General features: G+C 55.8%; 1 protein-coding gene across 5 annotated transcripts in view; it reads right to left on the reverse strand.

Moving 5' to 3' along the window:
• PTPRE (protein tyrosine phosphatase receptor type E) overlaps nt 1–18,958 on the reverse strand; it is a 163,234-nt gene that overhangs the window by 10,901 nt on the left and 133,375 nt on the right. For all 5 annotated transcript variants that reach the window (XM_059901024.1, XM_059901023.1, XM_059901026.1 and 2 more), the window contains 6 exons: nt 15,953–16,043; nt 11,453–11,529; nt 10,735–10,771; nt 8,693–8,790; nt 5,138–5,257; nt 3,722–3,885 (listed from right to left, as the gene is read on the reverse strand). In XM_059901024.1, coding sequence (XP_059757007.1) covers nt 3,722–3,885; nt 5,138–5,257; nt 8,693–8,790; nt 10,735–10,771; nt 11,453–11,529; nt 15,953–16,043 — 587 coding nt within the window. The remainder of the gene's footprint in view (nt 1–3,721; nt 3,886–5,137; nt 5,258–8,692; nt 8,791–10,734; nt 10,772–11,452; nt 11,530–15,952; nt 16,044–18,958) is intronic.

The following is an 18,958-nucleotide window of genomic DNA, read 5'->3' on the forward strand; positions in this document are numbered from 1 at the left end:
ACTTCATCCCTGAACACGAACTTTCCTCGGTTAATAAAGAGCAAATCCAGGCGAGGCCACCAGAGGGCACCACAATCTTAGTGGAAAGACCTCAAATCTCTCCCTCTACCTGGAAATTGTGTCGTAAGCCTCGGGTGAGTTGTACAGGTAATTTTTCCTCTATTACCCAATGTCGTCTTCTCCTTATCCCTTGTGTAATTGGATTTTTTATTGTCATGCTTGATATGGCTTTTCCAGGCTCTTCATAAGAATGGAGAACCCCAGGTCAGGTCTGCTGGCCCTGGAGCCAAGGTCATGCAAATGGGGGCTCTGTCTGGGATTCTAGCCCTCACCTCCGGGCTGGCGGGGGCCAGCTGGTCCTTAGGGGCTCCACTGAGAGGTCTCCCGCCTCGGGAAGCTGCCCGATTCCATTCCTGGGTCCGGGTTTCCTTCCCTCCCAGTGCTCTCCCCACAGCAGTCTGTGGACATTCTCTACCCGCCGCCCCACCTGTCTCATCTAGATGCCCACCAGCCAGTGAGGGCCGTCCATATGTGTCTCCCCAACACCCAGGGCTCAGGGGGCACACAAACGGACTCAGCCAACATCCGCTGGACGAATAAACCCCTAATGGCCCAGACTCATATGTGCAGCGTCGACCAGAACTGCACGTGGCAGCCCAGGGTGTCGGGTTAGTTGGCTGAACGGGGCTTTCCCCCTCTGGCCCCTGCAGCCAACGTGATCTTTTAAACGAAAAGGCTCACAACTTAATGAATGAAGTCCCCCACCCTGTTCCTCTTTCTGGGGGGAGGGTGGTACCGCTCTTTCCAGACCATTAGTCTCCAGAATGGTGCTAGGACAGACAGTGAAGGCCCTCGCCCTTGGAAGGACTCCGCGCTCATCACACTGAGGGGAGGGGAAGCAGACGAGACAGGAGAGGCTCCTTCAGGAGCCTTGGCTCTTTACAAGCGCAAAGTAAGAGAAAATCATCAGGTGCAGAGCCAGTTAAAGGCGCCCCACCCAACAGGTCAGTGGTAAGGGCCAGGAAATAGCGGGCTCGAGGCTGCGAGAGCCCAGGAGGCCCAGGTGCACGCGGGGCAGAGGGTGGGGAGCACCTGGGCGCAGGGAAAGGGACCAGGCCGGTTCCAAGAGGAAAAGCCCCGGGCCAGGCGCTCCTTCCCTGCTGGGCCCTGGATGCTGGTGCAGAGCTCACAGCCCTAGCTAGAGGCCCTCCCTGCTGTTTCTACAGGGCCCCCGGGCAGGCAGTGGGTTCTTTTTAAGGGATTAAGGGGGAGATGTTGAGGGTGAGTGTGGGAGAGAGAAGGAAATTGCGAAACCTCCCACCCCCAGGTGGTGCACGTCCTGGAGCCCCAGGAGACCCCGTGAGAAGATGAACTTGGAGGAATGAGGAGGTCTAGTCCACTCCCCCCGAGACTGGAGGCTGCCAGCCCATGGGAGCCTCTTCCCTGGTCCAGGGGGGCTCCGGCTGGCCTGAACTCCTGGTGGGAACTGCTGTCACCACGTGACCTGCTGCCACCACGTGACCTGCTGCCAGGCAGCGCCCAGACCACCCAACTGCCTGCAGGGGACCTCAGCTCTGCGGGAAAGCACAGACCCAGAGAGAAGGGCTTCCCTTCCGCGCACACAGAAACGCGCTGGCAGAGCAGAGCACAGAGCAGCAGGGAGGGCCAGGAGCTGCACTGGCGTCACGGAAATAAAGCATTGCCCCGGAGAGGCTACTCCTGCGTTCAATGGCAAAGGCTGGGATTCACAGCCACGGGGGAGCCAAGGCTGGAAACCAAGATGAAAGGCAAACGCACCTGCCCGGGGCACCTGTGGTGAGGGGGAGGGGAGCAGGGGAGGGCCGCATACTGAGTTTTCTCACGCACGGTGGATCCAGAGGCATCAGAAGAGAACAGAACTGAATGGCTGCCTGCAGCCACCCCTGACGCCACACAGAGGCTGCTTCTTCATCCCCTGCCCTCCAGAGCACAGCCGGTGGGCCCCTGAAGCTGATGGGAACTGAGCACATAGCCCCCTGCCAGCGGCTTCTCCAGCGGAGGGCCCTTCAAACTCTCCGCCCTGATGACAAGCTGCCGGCGTTGACCCCACCGACTCGGCTATGCGGGCCCGCATCTCTGCGGGGTTTCTCAGAAATCCCCGTGCAGGAACTCAGGCCTGTGGCCCGGCTGTCCAGGCTTGAGGAGGAAGGGCCCTGCTCACTGGGTGTCACGCTGACTGGACACTGGGTTTCCAGCTGTTAAAGACAGGGTCGTTCTGAGTATCACAGCCCTGCCAGGGGCAAAAGGCACCTGCACCTAGTGACACAGGTGCTCCGAACCTGCCACACGGGTGTTCAGCAGAAGCGGCACGCAGACTCTGGCTTCCAGGACGTCTGAGAACAGGGGCTGCCCCCTTGAGGGGGCCAAGCGGGGCTAGACCATGTCCCACCCCCTCCAATGCAGCTGCTGGGAGGAGCGTGCAGGGCCAGGTAACGGGACCCTTACAGGTGTCACCTCACCTGATGTGTAGTTGCTCAGCTCCCAGGTGCAGATCCAGGAGTCCATCCCTGGCCAGGACGCCAGGAGCTTCCCGCCAGCGACCCCCAAACCTCCCAGCCTGGGCAATGAGGGGCACAGCAGAAGCCCCCGGGCTGGGGCAGAGAAAGGATCTGGCCAGCACCTTCGGGCGCTGACCGTGCATCCGCCGAAGGATGAGGAGCACGGCTGGGGAATGTTCTCATCTTTGTGCCTTTGTCTTAAAAAATAAAACATGCGCACACCAGCCGGCCACCCAGAAGTCCAAGCCCTTTCCATGAACATGATTTTCGTGTTCGAAGCCGAACTGGCATTTAGTCATGAGCTACAGAGGGGGTGGATCTGAGCCTGACTCTATGGCTTGGGGAGCTCAGAGCAAATAAGAGCTCAGCATGAGAACAACCAGAGGATGTCCCGGTACGCAGAGGCAGAGGGGAACATGTTCTGGGAAAAGCAATCATTTCATAACCTGCCCTTCCACCACCTTAGTTGCTGCGGCTGTAACCACAGCCGCAGCAACTTACATGGGTGCAGTGCCCAGCATCCTCCCAGCCCCTCCGAGGCTGTCCTCCCCACTACAGCATCCTCCCAGCCCCTCCGAGGCTGTCCTCCCCACTACAGCATCCTCCCAGCCCCTCCGAGGCTGTCCTCCCCACTACAGCATCCTCCCAGCCCCTCCGAGGCTGTCCTCCCCACTACAGCATCCTCCCAGCCCCTCCGAGGCTGTCCTCCCCACTACAGCATCCTCCCAGCCCCTCCGAGGCTGTCCTCCCCACTACAGCATCCTCCCAGCCCCTCCGAGGCTGTCCTCCCCATTACAGACGCGGAAACCTCTGCTGAGAGAGGTCAGGTGGACCCCCTATAGAAGCGCGGTTTCCATCTCTGTTCCTTGAGGTGACCTGAGGGTCCCCGGCGGTGGAGGGGGGGGCGGTGAATGACAGAGTTCCATCCCCACCATCAACCTGGGCCTCTCGGCTCTTGTCTGGTTCCGACATTAGGCTTTCCCCCCTGGTGGCATTGAGGAAAGGGCTCTGCCGCCCCGGATGGGGAATATCCCCCCAGCTCTTGCCCTGAGGGATTCTCTGAGCTGCACCAGGTATCTGGGAGGCGCTTTCACGTCGCCCCTGCTGCCCCCCTGCCCACCCGGCTATCCGTCCCCTGAGTCCTCCCTGGAGGGCCCGCCCCGTGGCCCCGGCCCCGCACGTACCTACAGTGGACCACTATGGGCCCGGCGTGCGTGGGGTTGAGTGTCCTCACTTTTTTCAGGAACTTGAGCATCCCGATGGGGGTGAAAGGCACTCCGAAGTCGGGCCAGCTGGTGAAGTGCAGCTGGCAGACGAGCCGAGGGGCTTTGCAGCCGTCGGGGAGCTGCTGCGGGCATACACGGAGATGTGAGCGGGTGGGGCGGCCCCTACGCCTCCCCAACATCACGCTCTGAGAATGCTTGCTTGGGGTCCCCCTCTGCCATCCAGGTGTGGGCAGCCATGGGTACGGGTACAGGGGGGGCCCATCAGTGAAGGCTGGACGCCCCAGAGTGAGAGACCCTGATTCTTACTGCCGGCTCTGGACACAGCACCATGGCAGCAGGGGCAGCAGAGCAGGACGCACGGTCACCTGTCCCAGGCCAGGCCCCAGGCAGCTAGATACATCCCTACAGACGGCCCCAGGGCTCATGGACCCCGCTGGGAGGCAGGGTGGCTACATCCCAGTGTGCCTAGCTTTTATGCCTGTGTAACTACCAACAGCATAAGCTTTCACTCTCATAAGCATCTTAAGTTTCGGGGAAAAGATGTGGTTGGCCTACCCTCGGGAGACCCCTCCCATCCCCTGCCTCAAAGCCTCTCTCAGATTTTATTACCCAGAACCCAGGAGTTTGGCTCTCTGCCCAAAGCCACAGAAAGCTATATGGTGTATTGCGAAGTTGTGTGTGTGTGTGTGTGTGTGTGTGTGTGTGTGTGTGTGTGTGTACTTTGGGGAGGCAGGCAGGCCGGGGATAGTAAGAACGATAAAGCTCATCCTCTTTCCTTTCTTGCTGTGGTTTCTCGGAACCTCAGACTCATATTTTGTAATCTAACTACACCCCTCACTCTACCTTTGATTCCTGATGACACGACCTTCTGTTTTTTCTGGGTTTTTTAAATCTCTTAAACCTCTACTTCACCTGCCTTGCATACAGGTATCTTTATTGAAGACTGCCTTAAATCATTTCGGGGAAGGAAGGACTGCAGGAAATCAGTGGGAAAACTAATGAGGTGTTTCAGATATAATTTTGAAACTGCTAAAAAAAACTCACCTCACCATTCCAGCGTGTGAAATGACACTGTGTCACTGAGTGGGGACCCCCATGACCCTCCCACTGACTCGACTTCCTCCACCCAGCAAGGTCCCTGGGAGCCAGGAACACCCGGCACTGACTCAGGGCCCACGTGCACCTGTCTGCCATCTGCCCTGTAGACTCACGGCCTGGGCCCACTAACGACCATCCGCATCCCCGCCCGGCACTTCCTCCAGCCTCATCCTCCGCTCGTGAGAGCCGCGGGCAAAGCTCTTCCTATTATAAACGTAGACGGGTATCGACTCTCTCCCCTGCTTCTCCAGAAAGCCCAGGATGTCAGGTGCTTACGGACTGAATGCAGAACTTCCGGACGGTGTAGTCCACCAGGACCACGCAGTCCTCCACGCACACCCGGATGCTTCCGTAGGTCCAGCAGCCCTGGTCCGGCCAGTACTGATAGCACTTCTCCTGCGTGGAACAATGGAACAGAAACAATACGTCTGTTTCTGGGACCTTTGAGCACCTCGTTGCCCCCTCCCTGGCCATGGCCACAAGGCCTCACACACACCAGCTTCCCGTGAAACAGTCCTCAGCTGGGGAAGTGTGTTTCCATCTTAATCAGTGGGGAAACTGAGGCCACACAGCTGGTGGGCGGCAGGGCTGAGACCAGGATCGGACCATTTCCAGTTCACATCTCATTCACGCATCCACTCACTAACCCCACACATCGACCGAACCGTCTGGCTGAGCTGCCCCTGCAGAGCCGGGGACCAGAGCAGAAGTGGCCTCACCTGAGAGGGGCTGCCCTAAGCCCCCGAGGACCACGTGCTCCCCAAACACTGCCCGTCAGATTCAGGACAAACTAAATTTGCATCCCGCCCGTCCTCTGTGGGAGAGTCATGAGCCTGTGGTCAGCTGAACGTTCCTAATTTTTCTCCAGCCGGGAGGAGGCCGATGTGGGAATCTGCAGAGCGGGCACCTGGTCACAGAGAGGCCCTTCCTTTGCCTTCCCTCCCCCAGAACTACCAGAGGGCCACACGAGAGGGTGGGGATGGGGCCTCTGGCCCCTGATCCCAGGTTGTCCTCCTACAAGGAGGACCTGAAGGCATGAGGCCCACCTAAGGGGGAGACATCTGCTCCACAGCCAAGGGAGAGGCCCTGGGGTCAGCAAGCCGTTTACCCTGGAAACTGCCCACAGGGCACAGCTGTCGAGTCACAAGGGATTAATAATCTTATAAAACAAGAGTCAGCTGGTATTCACCAGCGCCCAGAGCTTGTGTGATGACACCCACTAGACAACTTCCCCTCCACGGCCCGGGCCCGGGTGACTCGCAAGGGACCCCGAGGAGAAACCAAGCCCTGAAGGTCCTGGTTCGGGACAGTCTTGGCCTCCTAGGGACCCTCCAGAGATTCTCACCTTGACAAACTCTCACTCAGGGACCCGAGGGCTGTTTCTCAGGGCCCCAGAGGGCTCAGTGTGTGCACTGTTTCCACGCCCTCAGCCTCCCGTCTACATGGCTCCCGTCTACGTGTCGGGCGCCGTCCCCTCCCTCCCATCAGATCATGCGATGCCAGAGCAGCTACATTTCGCAACATCAAGTCAGGATGTTGAAGCCAGGGAGACCACAACAGAAGTGTAAGCGATTAAGAAACAGGGAACTCTATTGAGAAATGATTTCATCTGAAACGGTGAAAATCAAGACACAGAAGCAGGCCAGCTCTGAGTCACAGAGACAGAAAAATGCAGTAGGATCTTTCTGTGGAGAAAGATGGAGGGAAAATGTCAAGTAACGTAGCAACAGGATCACTGATGGGGGAGCTGGGGGCGTCTTCTGAGTCCTGCCGCTTCTGCACTGGTCTCCTTGTGTCTCATGTTTATAAACAAGCCCCCAGAAGCCTGGTCCCAGGGGACAGCTGGTCCCAGGGGACACGGGGCTCCAGGTCAGCCTCCTCTTCTAGGGCCAGGTCCTGCCGCAGCACCTGCCCAGAGCGTGGGGACACCTCCCGCGCAGCCGCCCTGCCCCCCGGGGCCGTGTCCCTGCCCGGGAACCCCCTGCTTCCTCCCCTTTCCGGTGAGAGAGGAAGGCCAGGGCAGGATTCACACAGAGAAGGCCGGCCCTCCCCAGCCTTGTCCCAGCTCCCTGGAAAACAAAAGAAAACCCCTCTCCTCTCCCCAACCGGAAAGTGTGGGTGGAGCCTTTTCCGGTGCTTTTTTGGGCGGAAGAAATTAGTGATGGTGGCGGCCGCTCCGGCGGCCCCCCCTGCCGCCTGGCCTCCCCATCCGGGCCCCAGCTGAGGTCCCCACGGCCTGTCACTTCCATCTCAACGGGCAGCCCCGCCCTCCAGCCCCGGCCCCAGCCAAGCTGCCTGGGCTTCGCTGGGGACAGGCCAGCCAGCCCCAGGCCAGTGCGTGATGTGACGATGGAGCGCAGGGCGCGGGGTCGGGGGAATCAGGGCCTCTGGGCCCGTGCCTGGCCGAGTGCCAGGACGCACAGACCCTGGGAAGAGGCCAGCAGGACACACGTCTCCCGCCAGGCTGGGTCTTCCTCCTGGTCTGCTCGCGCCCACCCCTGTGCTGGCCCTCACGCTGGAATCTGCGAGAAGAATAGTCTCCCTGCCACTAGCGTCCGTCCCTCCAGCTCCCAATTCCTTCCTTCTGGAGAGCGAGCGAGAGCTCACTTCCTAAAGCACAGGCCCCTGATTACTGCTGAGAAACCCACCGAGGGCCTCCACTGCCCACCCGTCTCAGCCCGACGTTCAGCCCCGGTTGGTTCCCTGATGCGTTTGTAGCCGCTCTGTCCCCCGCGTGTGGGCATCCTGGATCTGGTCCAGCAGATCGCTCCCGGCCTCGCAAACACACCTCCCCGCCCCAGTGCCTCTCTCCAGCTGCATCTCATGCAGTCCCTCCCCCCACCAGCCCAGTCTTTGAGACCCAGCGACACCATCACCCCCTAAACGAGCCCTCCTGCCCCCGTCCTGGCCCAGGACCCAAGGGGGGCCGCCCCTCCTCTCCTCCACACCTCCAGAGCCACAATCATGCTGTGTTCCGGTTTATCCTACAGGGTTCTGTGTCCCTTTGGCTAAAAAGTGAGTGACTTCCAGGCATGAGAATGTCCCGGCGTCTCTGCACCTTCAGCCTGGCCTTGCCTTCCGGGTGCCCCGTCCCTCCCGGGCCACCACTGTCCCCGTTACTCTCCTCTATCTTTTCTGTCACCTCCTGACATAATCTACATTTACGTGCTCTCCGTTTGGCGCCAGCCCCCGTCAGTGGAATAGAAATTGCATGAGGGGTCTGCCGAGCGGCTCACCGCACGCACCCCACCTGGGGCAGCCGTGTCCAGGAGACAGAGGCCAACGTGTACCTGTCCCCGTAGGAAATGTCCCCGTAGGAAATGAACCAGCTTAGCCTAGAGACTTCAAGTTCTTATAATGTACATGCATTACATAATTAGCATAATTACAAACAGCTAATTAAACACACTGACACGACAAATCAGTATTACTTCAAGACGCCTTGTTTTTTCAAATGCATTTCTCTGGTCTGAATTATAAGCGGGAAATCGTTTTTTTTATGGTCTGAGGCTCAACACATTATACGTCCAATATACTAAAAATCTCTATATTAAAATCCATTGCTCCCACCATGGAGTAGCCTACCAGAGGTGACCCTCAGCTGAAAGAAGAAAATTCTGCATCATTTTTATATCACAGTCTAGGACAGTGAGATCCTTGGAACACAGAGAATTTATTTCAAAATAAAAATGCCGCGAGCCACCGGGTGTTTTTTCTCTTCTGCAGTGACAAGAGGGGGGCGGGGGGGAGAGAAAGGAAAAGGAAGTGGCAAGCAAACCCCCAGCCAAGCAGCTGAGAAGAAAGTGCTGGTGACTCAGAGGCTGGGCTTACCTCTTTTCTTTCTTTCAGGTTCGTCAACATGACGATGGTTGCAGACTTCTGTTCCCAGATCATTCTCCAGAAGTCATTCACTGTCTCCTGTTTAGGGCCTGTGGGTAGAGGATGGTCCCGAAGTCAGACAGAGAGGTCGCTGCGAGCCCCGGGCCTGTTGCCCTGGCCTTCAGGCCCCCAGGACGGCTGCTCCCCACCTGCCCTGAGGAAGCGGGTGATGGGCCTGCTGGTGCATTTCACACCCTACAGGGTCCCAGAACCCGAGTAGATGGCAGCCTCCCCATTCTGTCCTACCACTCCCCCCGATATCCCGCTGGGGCTGGGAAATCCTCAGGAGCCAAGTAAGACCCAGTTGGGTGATTATCTTCATGGGCCGTAAAGGCTATTCACATGGGAGCTGGGTTTCAAGCTGCCTGTCAAAGTGGTTTGTGGCCACTGGGGTGCTTGTCAAAGCCTCAGAATATGACCCTCCATCCAGAACTGCTGAAGCAGAGTGTGTGTGTGTGTGTGTGTGTGTGTGTGTGTGTGTGTGTGTGTGAGAGAGAGAGAGAGAGAGAGAGAGAGAGAGAGAGAGAGAGAGAGACACTGCAGGCTGACTGACCCATGCACCATGTCTAACCCCCCTTCCTCTGAAAACATCTCATTTTCTGGCTGCCCTGACAGCCAGTAATGCTGTCCAGTGAGATGTGGGCTGAAGTCCCTGGGGAGGGGATCTGAACAAAAGATAAAGTGTCCCCGGAGGAAAGTCCTCTGCCCATTGCCCTCTTTCCTGCCTGATTAAGGACACGGGGCCTCGAGGTGCAGAAGCCATTTTGTGACCCTGAGGATGACACTACGGAGGGTGGAGAGGTATAAAAGAGGCCCCTCTGCCCTGAGCTGCCGCCCCAGCCCGGGGATGCTTCCCCCGGATGTCTGCTTATAAGAACGAAAAAGACATTTCTATTGGTGTCAGCTAGTGTTTGTCAGGTTTTCTGACATTTAAAGCTGGGCCTATTCCTGACAGACTGTGGGCGTATGTGTATCTCCCTGTTTTTCAGGGAATGTGCATTTAAGATTTTGATCTACACTGCATTTTGGGACCCACGGCTCTAAAGACTCTTGCTGAGGAGTGAGGACGTCCAGGAAACCTATTTTAGCTCCAGTGACACCCAACCGCACCAGTACTGGCTCCTGGGGATGACAACCCCTGGGCAGATGGACGACATGTTGGATTGAAAGTAATCAAAATCACAAAGAGGGTTACGTGCGAGGGTTAAGGGCTGTCTTCATGGCTAAAGCGTCCTCGTGGTTATGGCCTTGAACTGGAAAGCTACTCACTCCCTTCCCCGCTGCTCCCCAAACCCGACAACTTGGAAGCCACGTAGAGCTCAGCCAGCCGAGAGAAATTCAAGGTTTTCTAACGCAAGTATCGACGTGCTGAAATGGCAACCCAGACCACTGGGTGTCTGGGTTTAAACCATGCAGGTGTGGAAACAGATCGTGTGTCTGTCTGTCTGCACATACACATCGTGTGGCTGCACATCTAACATGCCTGTTGTATGACAGACGCCCCCAAACGCTCCATGTCTGTCTGCCCTGACCACAGACGGGGGGCATATGCTCTCAGGGGTTCCAACTCTCCTGCTCTTTTGAAGCCCTGCTCCTAGGAGGAGTTGCCTCACCTCACAGTATAATGCTTCTCAAACTCTACTGAGCAGGATGACCTGGGAACGCTGGCCAAAATGCAAATTCAGGGACAGCAGCAGGTGGGGGGGTGGGGCCTGAGCTGCTGCATTTCTGACCAGCTCCCAGGGGATGGGACACTCCTGGCCAGTGAAGCAGACACAGTGAGTGGCAAGGCTGTGTGAGATTCATGACAGCTTTGAACTCTGTGCTTAGGGAAAGGCTAGACGGTCTCTGATCAGCCATGTAGATGTAGCAGCACACATGTACAAAAAGCCGATGTAAACCCTCGGGATGGCTGGTACCGGATAAAGAAGCAATCGCCTTCCACATCATTTTACCAAAATCACGTTCAGAAAGTAACTTAACAAAAAGCTTACCTTGAGCTGCTATGAATTTATTCTTCTCTTTATAACCCTAGAAAAATAAAATCAGATTTATAATTTTTCAAAATTATCGTTGTGGAAGGATTTTGTTGTTGTTGTTAGGAAAGTAACACGTATCCATCATGGAGAATTTGGAAAACACAGAAAACTCGCCAGGAATTCCAGAAATAACATGCTATTTTTGTATATCCCTCTCCAGTATTTTTTCTGTGAATACCTTCCCAGACACACACACAAGCAGAAACACGGACACACACACACACACACACACACACACACACATATATATATTTTTTAATTGGTTAATATGTATGTGTTGAATTTTTATAATAATTTTAAATTTCTAGTAAATGATCTTTTAAGGTTCAACTAAAATGGATTCTTAATAATCCATTGTGTATGATTTTACCACAATTTATTTAACTGGTCCCCTCTGTTCTGTTTGGTCAGTGATACAAATAATTCTGTAATGGATATCCTTTGGGCTTATCTGCATCTTAAGAACGAATTCCCGACACAGGTGCTAATTCAAAAGGCCCAGCACTTTCATGCTCTCTGTGCTGTGACCACTGTGGCCACTGTGCTCAGGAAAGTTGTGACAATTTACATCTGTGGCCGCGGAGAAGAACGTGCCCAACGGTCATGATTTACACTCAACCCACAATGGTCCAGGCGTGAGTGTCATGCTGGGTGGGGGGCTGGGCGTACTTACATCTATGTATGAAGCATTGATGTAGTCTGAACATGGGGTTCCGTCCACTTGGCTTAAAATCACCCTGGAATGGTCATCTGCAAAAAAAGCCAACACAAAAACCATGACATTAGGACAAGGGAATCACATGCACAGTATTAAACACTACAAAGGACATAACCACGGCGATCATGGGACAAAAGGGACATTCTCCTTAAACATTCCCACGAGATCCTCAGCGTCCTGAGGCCGGGGATGCACCTGTTGTACCTCAGCACTGAGGACAAGCCAGGCCGCAAACAGGAGCTCGATACAACCTGTGGGATGATGACAGGTACGAATTTCAGGATCCAGGAGTCGGTCCGCTGAGCCATCACGTAGACACAGCAGAACGTGCGGGGCCCCTACAGTGTGATGGCAATATTCTCCGAACCCCAAATCGGGCCCCAGTACTGACCAGTGCGGGTGCCCTCAGGACCACTTCCGGGGTCCACTCTCCCAGGCTTTCCAGGGGGAGCACAGCTCTGCCTCTGGACACATGGACACGAGGCTCCGGGGTTTGGGACTCCAGACCCCAGTCCTCACACTCAGGTCTGCCCCAGAGCAGGAAGGTCAGCCAGACTCACACGGACCGACTGGGCAGGATGGGCCACCGCCTGGAAGATTCCGGCCTGTGCTACAAGCGGTTTTCCAGCGTGGGAGGGCCGACCAGGGAGGGCTGTGTGTGAGTGTGTGTGTGTGGTGTGTGTGTGTGTGTGTGTGTGTGTGGTGTGTGTGTACTTGTGGGGTGTATAGTGGTGTGTCTTGTATACAGTGTGTGTAGTGTGTGTTGTATTTATGTGAGTGTGGTGTATATGTGTGTTTGTGGTGTGTATGTGTATGCTTGTGGTATGTATTTGTGTGTACACACATGTGGAGGAGTTTTCAACCGGGGCCCTATGTGACCTACGTGGGTCCATGTCACTTCTGCCTTCAGGGGCCCCTTTCTCCAAAAAAAAAAAAAAATTATACATTTTACTTTACAACTGTATTAGTAGTTGGTATAAAGATGAGTGTGAGGGACTTCCCTGGTGGCGCAGTGGTTAAGAATCCGCCTGCCAATGCAGGGGACGTGGGTTTGATCCCTGGTCCAGGAAGATCTCACATGTCGCGGAGCAACTAAGCCCGTGAGCCACAACTACTGAGCCTGCACTCTGGAGTCTGAGAGCCACAACTACTGAAGCCCGCGCGCCTAGAGCCCGTGCTCTGCGACAAGAGAAGCCACCACAATGAGAAGCCCACGCACCACAACCAAGAGCAGCCCCTGCTCACCATAACTAGAGAAAGTCTGTGCGCAGCAACAAACACCCAACGCAGCCAAAAATAAATAAAATAAATAAATAAATTTATTAAAAAAAAAAAAAAAAAAGATGAGTGTGAACCAGGCTGGATTAGGTATATATTTTCTTCTGATTCGAAAAGAAATTAGATGGTTTCATGGGTCCCTACAGGTGGTGTGGCCCCGGCCCTGGGTCTCCCCGCTGGTGTGTAAGCGGCCGGCCGCTCCCAGGAGTAGAACTATGAAGGATGCCCAGACTCAGCCCGGGGCCCGGGGATCAAGCCGCTTCCGCGTTTATTATGCTGCGCTGGGCACAGCGCATGGTGGGTACTTCATATGTATTTACTGCATTAATTACTGAAGAGTTCCGCGTCCTGGTCCCTGCTTTGTCCCCTCCTAGTCACAGGTTGTACGTCTCCCACTTACATGGAAGGAAGCTGGGTTGACTGCGAGCGGGTGGCCTCAGACACCTGCTGTGTGGACGCCGCACCACTGCCGCCAGCGAGCACAGGCCGGTGCGGCTCTCAGGGTCACCACGGCCCACACAGGGCGGTCAGGGTGTCCAACCTCAAACTCGCAGCCCACAGAGGCTCGGCCATGAGACCCTCCTGCTCGGGGGCTGACGGCCCTGAGGCAGAAATAGCTCTGGCTGAACACGTATAAAGCGAGTTGAACATAATTTGGACCAATTTACCCTTTTGAAGGCAGCTATAGGAAGCAGGGGGTTAAAAATAGCGTTCTGGTCACATTTAGCATCTTGCAGTTCTAAGAGCTTCCTGTCTTTTTACTCTAAAAAGTCACACTTCTCTTTCAAAACACTATTTCCTAAAACGGCGCTTTTTTTCCAGAAAAGAGGACGCTCTCTTGCTACCGGCCATGGAGCCCCTGGAACATCCAGCCTGTCAACACACCCGGCATCTTGACCGCTGTCCTCAGAGCTCCCTAGAGCCACATCCAGGACCGGGCTCCTGCACCAGGGGCATCTCGTAAATCTGATACATTTACAGCCGATCTCTGCTTGGGGAAGAGGGGGAGGGGCAGGGAAGGTGTACCGGACTGTGGGCCTTGGGCCCCCCCCACTTGACCCTGACCCCACCCTGAGTAAGAGCAGGGTCTCGCAGCCTTGGGACCGCCTGCACGATATCCCCGTGATCCAGCTGCCCCAGGGCATCTCTGGCCAACTGCTCAGTTTAATCAGATACGCTTCTCCTGTGTCTGGCTGCTGCCAAACGCCAGATGCCACCCAGCTGGCCATCTCCAGGGCCCACCCCGAGTATCTCCAGGCCACTGTTCCGTAAACGCATCCTCCCACCAACATGAAACACTCACACATCCTGGCAGAGGTCCCGCGGGCCTGTGGGGATGGCCAGCACCCTCAATTACCTCTGACGTGGCACTCCTGGGCCAGGAGGGGCTGAGGCAGGACCCACATTTTCATACATGCAGGAAAGGCCAACTCCCTTCCATAGTACGAGCTGGAGGACACGGCTTAGAGATGCTGTGCCGGTCCTGCTGGTCCCCGTTGGTGATCCTCCGGGGAGGCGGTGCCCACTCCCCCGGCCATCACATCTGGGAGCAGTGGTGGGTGCAGGTAATTCCTACACCTGGCCGCTAATTCCGCCCGGTTGAGCTCCCACCAAAACTACTCTTAATTAACAATGTAATCATTAGTTTTAAAAGATACAGTGTTCAGTGAGTGATAAGGAGAGGAATGCAGGCCAGGAACCTAGGAAAGGGCTTGGCGCTGAGTGGGTCCTCCACACGTACGTTCTGCAGTCAATGCATGAAGTAATTAATTAAGCTAGTTAATTCAACTAATACTAGATGTTAACTTCCAAATATCCTGATTTTTATTTGACAAAAAACATTCCAAAGACCCCCAACCTCCTTCATGGTTTTCCTTTCCCTTGAGCTATTCAAGCTGCGAAACTTGCCTCCGATAAACCTCACCCAATCTAACAGCAAGTCCTCTCAACATGATCATTGCAGTGTGTCCAGAACCGGACCCTGGTCCAAGCCACCCTCTCAGCTCAGCTGTGTGACCACAGTGGCCTCCTGACCCGTCTCCCTGGTGCTCCCTTGGCAAATATGTGTTGGATGGAAGACTACTTAGTTAATTTCTCTGGTTTTAGTTGACCCAGGCTCATGGTGGGCTCTGCAGAAAAAACCCACAAAAAAAAAACCCAAACAAATAAAACCACAAATAAATCCTATGCATGCAAAATGGGAAAGAATTGTTTCTATCAAGTGCTGATAATCCAGAGACCACAGAGATGAGGCGGGCCACAGCTTCTCCTACCTACAGAGAAGATGGACTCAATTCTAACCCTACAAATGCAACCAAGAGCCGACATGCTGAGGGCCAGCACAGGCCAGCTTGCTCCATCCCACGGAAGCACCGCCCGAGAAGGGAGGTTCCCTGGAACAGGGTAGGCCTTGGTCTGGGGTTCAAACGTGAACTCCCTGGAGTTTTTTGAGGCTGCCCTTCTGTTAGCCCGATGGCAAAGCCAACAGGAGGGTCCAGGATGGAGGAAGGATGTCGCAAACCTCCCGGGCCAGCTTCTACAAAGGCAGCTTGGAACTCTGGGGGTCTGTCTTGGCACCGAGGCCAAGGCGCAGCCCATCCAGCAACGCCCCTGGACAGATGTGTCTGGTCCCTGGTCCCCCACCCCCTGGAGGCCACCCTCCCCCGCCCATGGCCACCTTTAGCTGTGATGGTAAAGATCCAGTTACTTCTAAGCCTTCCCACAAAGCTGCCAATGTCAGACAGCTCTCTTATTCTGTCACTTCTGTCCTTGGTACAGGAGCCTTGTTGCTGGTGGCAAGAGCACTGCGTCCAAAACGGGAGATGCCCAGGGCCACCAGCTGCCCGAGACCCAGGCACAATTTGGGTCCATAGGAGGAGCCCTGCCAGCCGCTGCAGGGGGCACCCCTCTTGGGCAAATAGACCAGGCAGCACAGGTCTCAACAGTGAACACAGGCTTGGCAGCCAGACCCAGAGCGACACAGGCTACCCAAGTCCTGGGTGGGAGACAGACACCTAGACTCCCCGTTGCGAAGGCTGAGCCGCTGCGTCGACCCAGGCCCTGATCTCCAAGCCCCGGAGAATCTGCTGCCTGCACAGGCAAGGTCTCCAGTAGCTGCAAGGCAAGGCTGAGTTTAGTCAAAATGCCACCCATCACACAAAAAAAGTAAAATCTTACTGGGAAGGATGTTGGGGTATCTGTTTTTTTCTCTGTTTTCTTCTTTATTGGCCAGTTCAAAAGTTCCTTGTATGTGTCCAGACGGCAGTGACTAGAAGAAAACGCAGGGTCAGCACTAAACGTGAGGAATCCAACACCGTGTTTCCGTCACCTCCCTACTGAGCGCAGGAATCAAGAAATCTGGTCTCTGAGCACCTCCAGTGCTGGGCCCATCTCTCTGCTCCTGCCTGTGGAAGTCTCTGCCTCAGGCGCTGGGCCGGCACCGGGCAGAGATGTGATGGAGACACAGGCCCGCCTCCCCTTGGGCCCGCCGTCTAGTGGGGCCAGCGGAGGTGCAGATAACATGATGACCCACAGCTGGACCCCGAAGTGCGTTAAGGCAGGGGCTGGCCCGTGCATGGCCACCAAACCCCCAGGACTCACGATATTGGTCCAGAGCAGGTCCTGCACAAGTACGTAGGAACCGGCCACAGCAGAGCTCTGACCCGGGAGCAAGGACCCAGATGCTGGGCTGAAGGACGAGGAGAGTGATGGCGAAGGACCACCCTCGAGCCCTCCCCTGCTGAGGGCTTGGTGTGCTCTGAGGACCAGTGGGACAGGCGCAGCTGGGGGCTCCTTGAAAACGCAGACCTCAGGCCACCCCAGGCCCGCACAGCAGCTACCCACTTCCCCAGGGGACCTGCACGCACCGCCCTAACCCTCCCTTTGTCTTAAGAGGAGGAAAATGAGTAGAGGGGCTCAGCTAGGCCCCTAGAGCTGACGTGTGGCACAGCGGGTGTCAGCCCAGAGTCCTGACTTCTAGTTCTTTCCACTACTCAGAGGCCCCCGGCTCTTGTCAGCTCCAACCGTCTTCCTGTTTGCTCGTTGCTGGGGAGCTCCATGCTCAGGGGGGCTCCTCGAAGTGCACAGTGGGAAAGAGCCTTCTGAACCCCCAAATCACATCCTTCAACATTCAGCCTGACCATCAGATGAACCAGGGGTCACTGGTGTTAATATCCATTGAGTGTTTACAATGTGCCAGGCACTGAGGGAGGAGCTGGGTCACCTGCCTTCACAGCTTACCTATTATGAGGTGACACTAGGATCACTCCTGTTTTGCAGATGAGGAAAGAGAACCCCAGGGTGGCTGCAGAATTGTCCAGAGTCACCTGGCTAGCACACAGCAGGCCGTGGGAGGGCACCTGGAGCTGGCACCTGGACCACGAGAAGGGCACTCGCTTCCTTAAGTGGAGGGACAAGCAAGGGCTTCCCTGCGTCCGGCTGTAAGTGCCCAGGAGACCGAGGCACAGCCTGGGATAAAAGCCAAGGCCCCGAGTCGGGTCTGCAGCCCCCGGGGGCCCAGAGCCCCCTTCTCCCGGGTCAGGGGTTTCTCCATCACAGACCCAGCCCCAGCCAGCCCATGTCCTCTTTCCCCACCACACCCAGTGGCCACAGGCAGAGGCTCTCCAGGGCCAGTGTGGAGGCCAGCCCGGCGGGCACCTGGGCAAGGCTGGTGGGCAGTCCTCCGCCAGACCAGCACCCCCTCCGCCCGGAGCTCTTGGCTCTTCATCGAGCTGTCTTAACACTGAGTTTCTCGATCAAACCTCAACGTGAAATTTGTAGCAACATTCTAGAGCCTTCCCTTTTTCACCCCAAAGCTTTTTAGACCCCAGCACTGAAGATAAAAATGAGGCCTGAGACCATCGTGGGGGATGCACGATGTCGTGCGTTTGTCAAGACCCACAGAATGTGCAGCGCTGGACCCCTAACCTGGACTCCAGTTTGGAATAACGAGTCAATGCTGGCCCATCAGCTGTGACAGGTGCAACACACTCAGACAAGACGTTAATCGCTGGGGAAACGGTGCAGGGAAAGATGGGGTATATGGGAACTTGGTACTTTCTGCACCATTTTTCTGTAAACGTAAATCTGCTCTAAAAAATACTCTATTAAAATTAATAAATTAAAAAAACAAAACAAAACCAAGAAGCCTCCCTCTTCCTCTGAAGGTGAGGAAGGTGGAGGAGGAGTGGCTGGAGGGGTCTGAGTGGTAAGGATGGCCCCGGCTGTGCCACCCCCAGCCGTGTGGCCCCGGCAGCGACCGGAGAGCGCAACACGGAGATGGGGAGATGATCCTGCCTCCGTGGGCGGGCAGCACAGAAGTTCACAGTGGAGGCGAAGCGCTCTGCGCCCCGAACTTACACCCCATGTCCAAGCACACAGAATGACCGCCCACAAAGAGCAGGCCAGCAGTTTCTCCTGCTGTCAGTCATGTCTGAGCTGCTCCAAAAGCACAGGGCTAATAAGAAAGCTCTGGGGCGGGTGCGGTCTGCCATAGCTGGATAACCCCTGCAGCGCCCCGAGTGAGCTGTGCAGGGAGCAATTGGCTGAAAACTACCTTGTGATTGATTGTCCAGTTACGTAAATTGGCTAAAGAGGGTTTGTTGGTTTGTTTGTTTGAGGTGACATTTTTAGGCACTGGGCTTAAAATAACCTGCTGGGACAGAGGCTCGTGGAAGAAGCTGTCTGGAGGGGGGCTTTTCCTCACCTGCAGGGACTTAACCGGGGGCCTGGAACAGACTTTGCTAGGTCAGCGTTCTACCATTGCGGGTGGAGACGGCAGACTGGACATTCACAGAAGTCGTCCTGAGAAGGACAGCAGCTCAGACTCATCTCGTGCAGACGCTGGGCTGAGCTGGGCACACACCTTACCTCTTTCATGTGTTAAGACACTCCCATGGGGGCTGGGAGGGCCTCATTTCATAGACGAGGACACTGAGGCAGAGGTGAAGGATGTCGCCCGAGCCCTCTAGGCTGGTGAGAAGCAAATCTGGGGCAGGCGCCCAGGCCGCCCATCTCCAGCACCCACGCCTTGATCATCCCACTGAACGGATCCCAGTGCCAGGCCCTCTTTTACTTCACCAAGTTCATGGCAGCTTCCATTGGCCACACACACAAGTCCCAACACATCTGGCTCGACTACTTTGAGGCTCATCCGTCTCCCTGCACAGTTTCTGGGAGAGGAGC

Source organism: Balaenoptera ricei, chromosome 16 (assembly GCF_028023285.1).
Source record: "Balaenoptera ricei isolate mBalRic1 chromosome 16, mBalRic1.hap2, whole genome shotgun sequence".
NCBI lineage: Eukaryota > Metazoa > Chordata > Mammalia > Artiodactyla > Balaenopteridae > Balaenoptera > Balaenoptera ricei.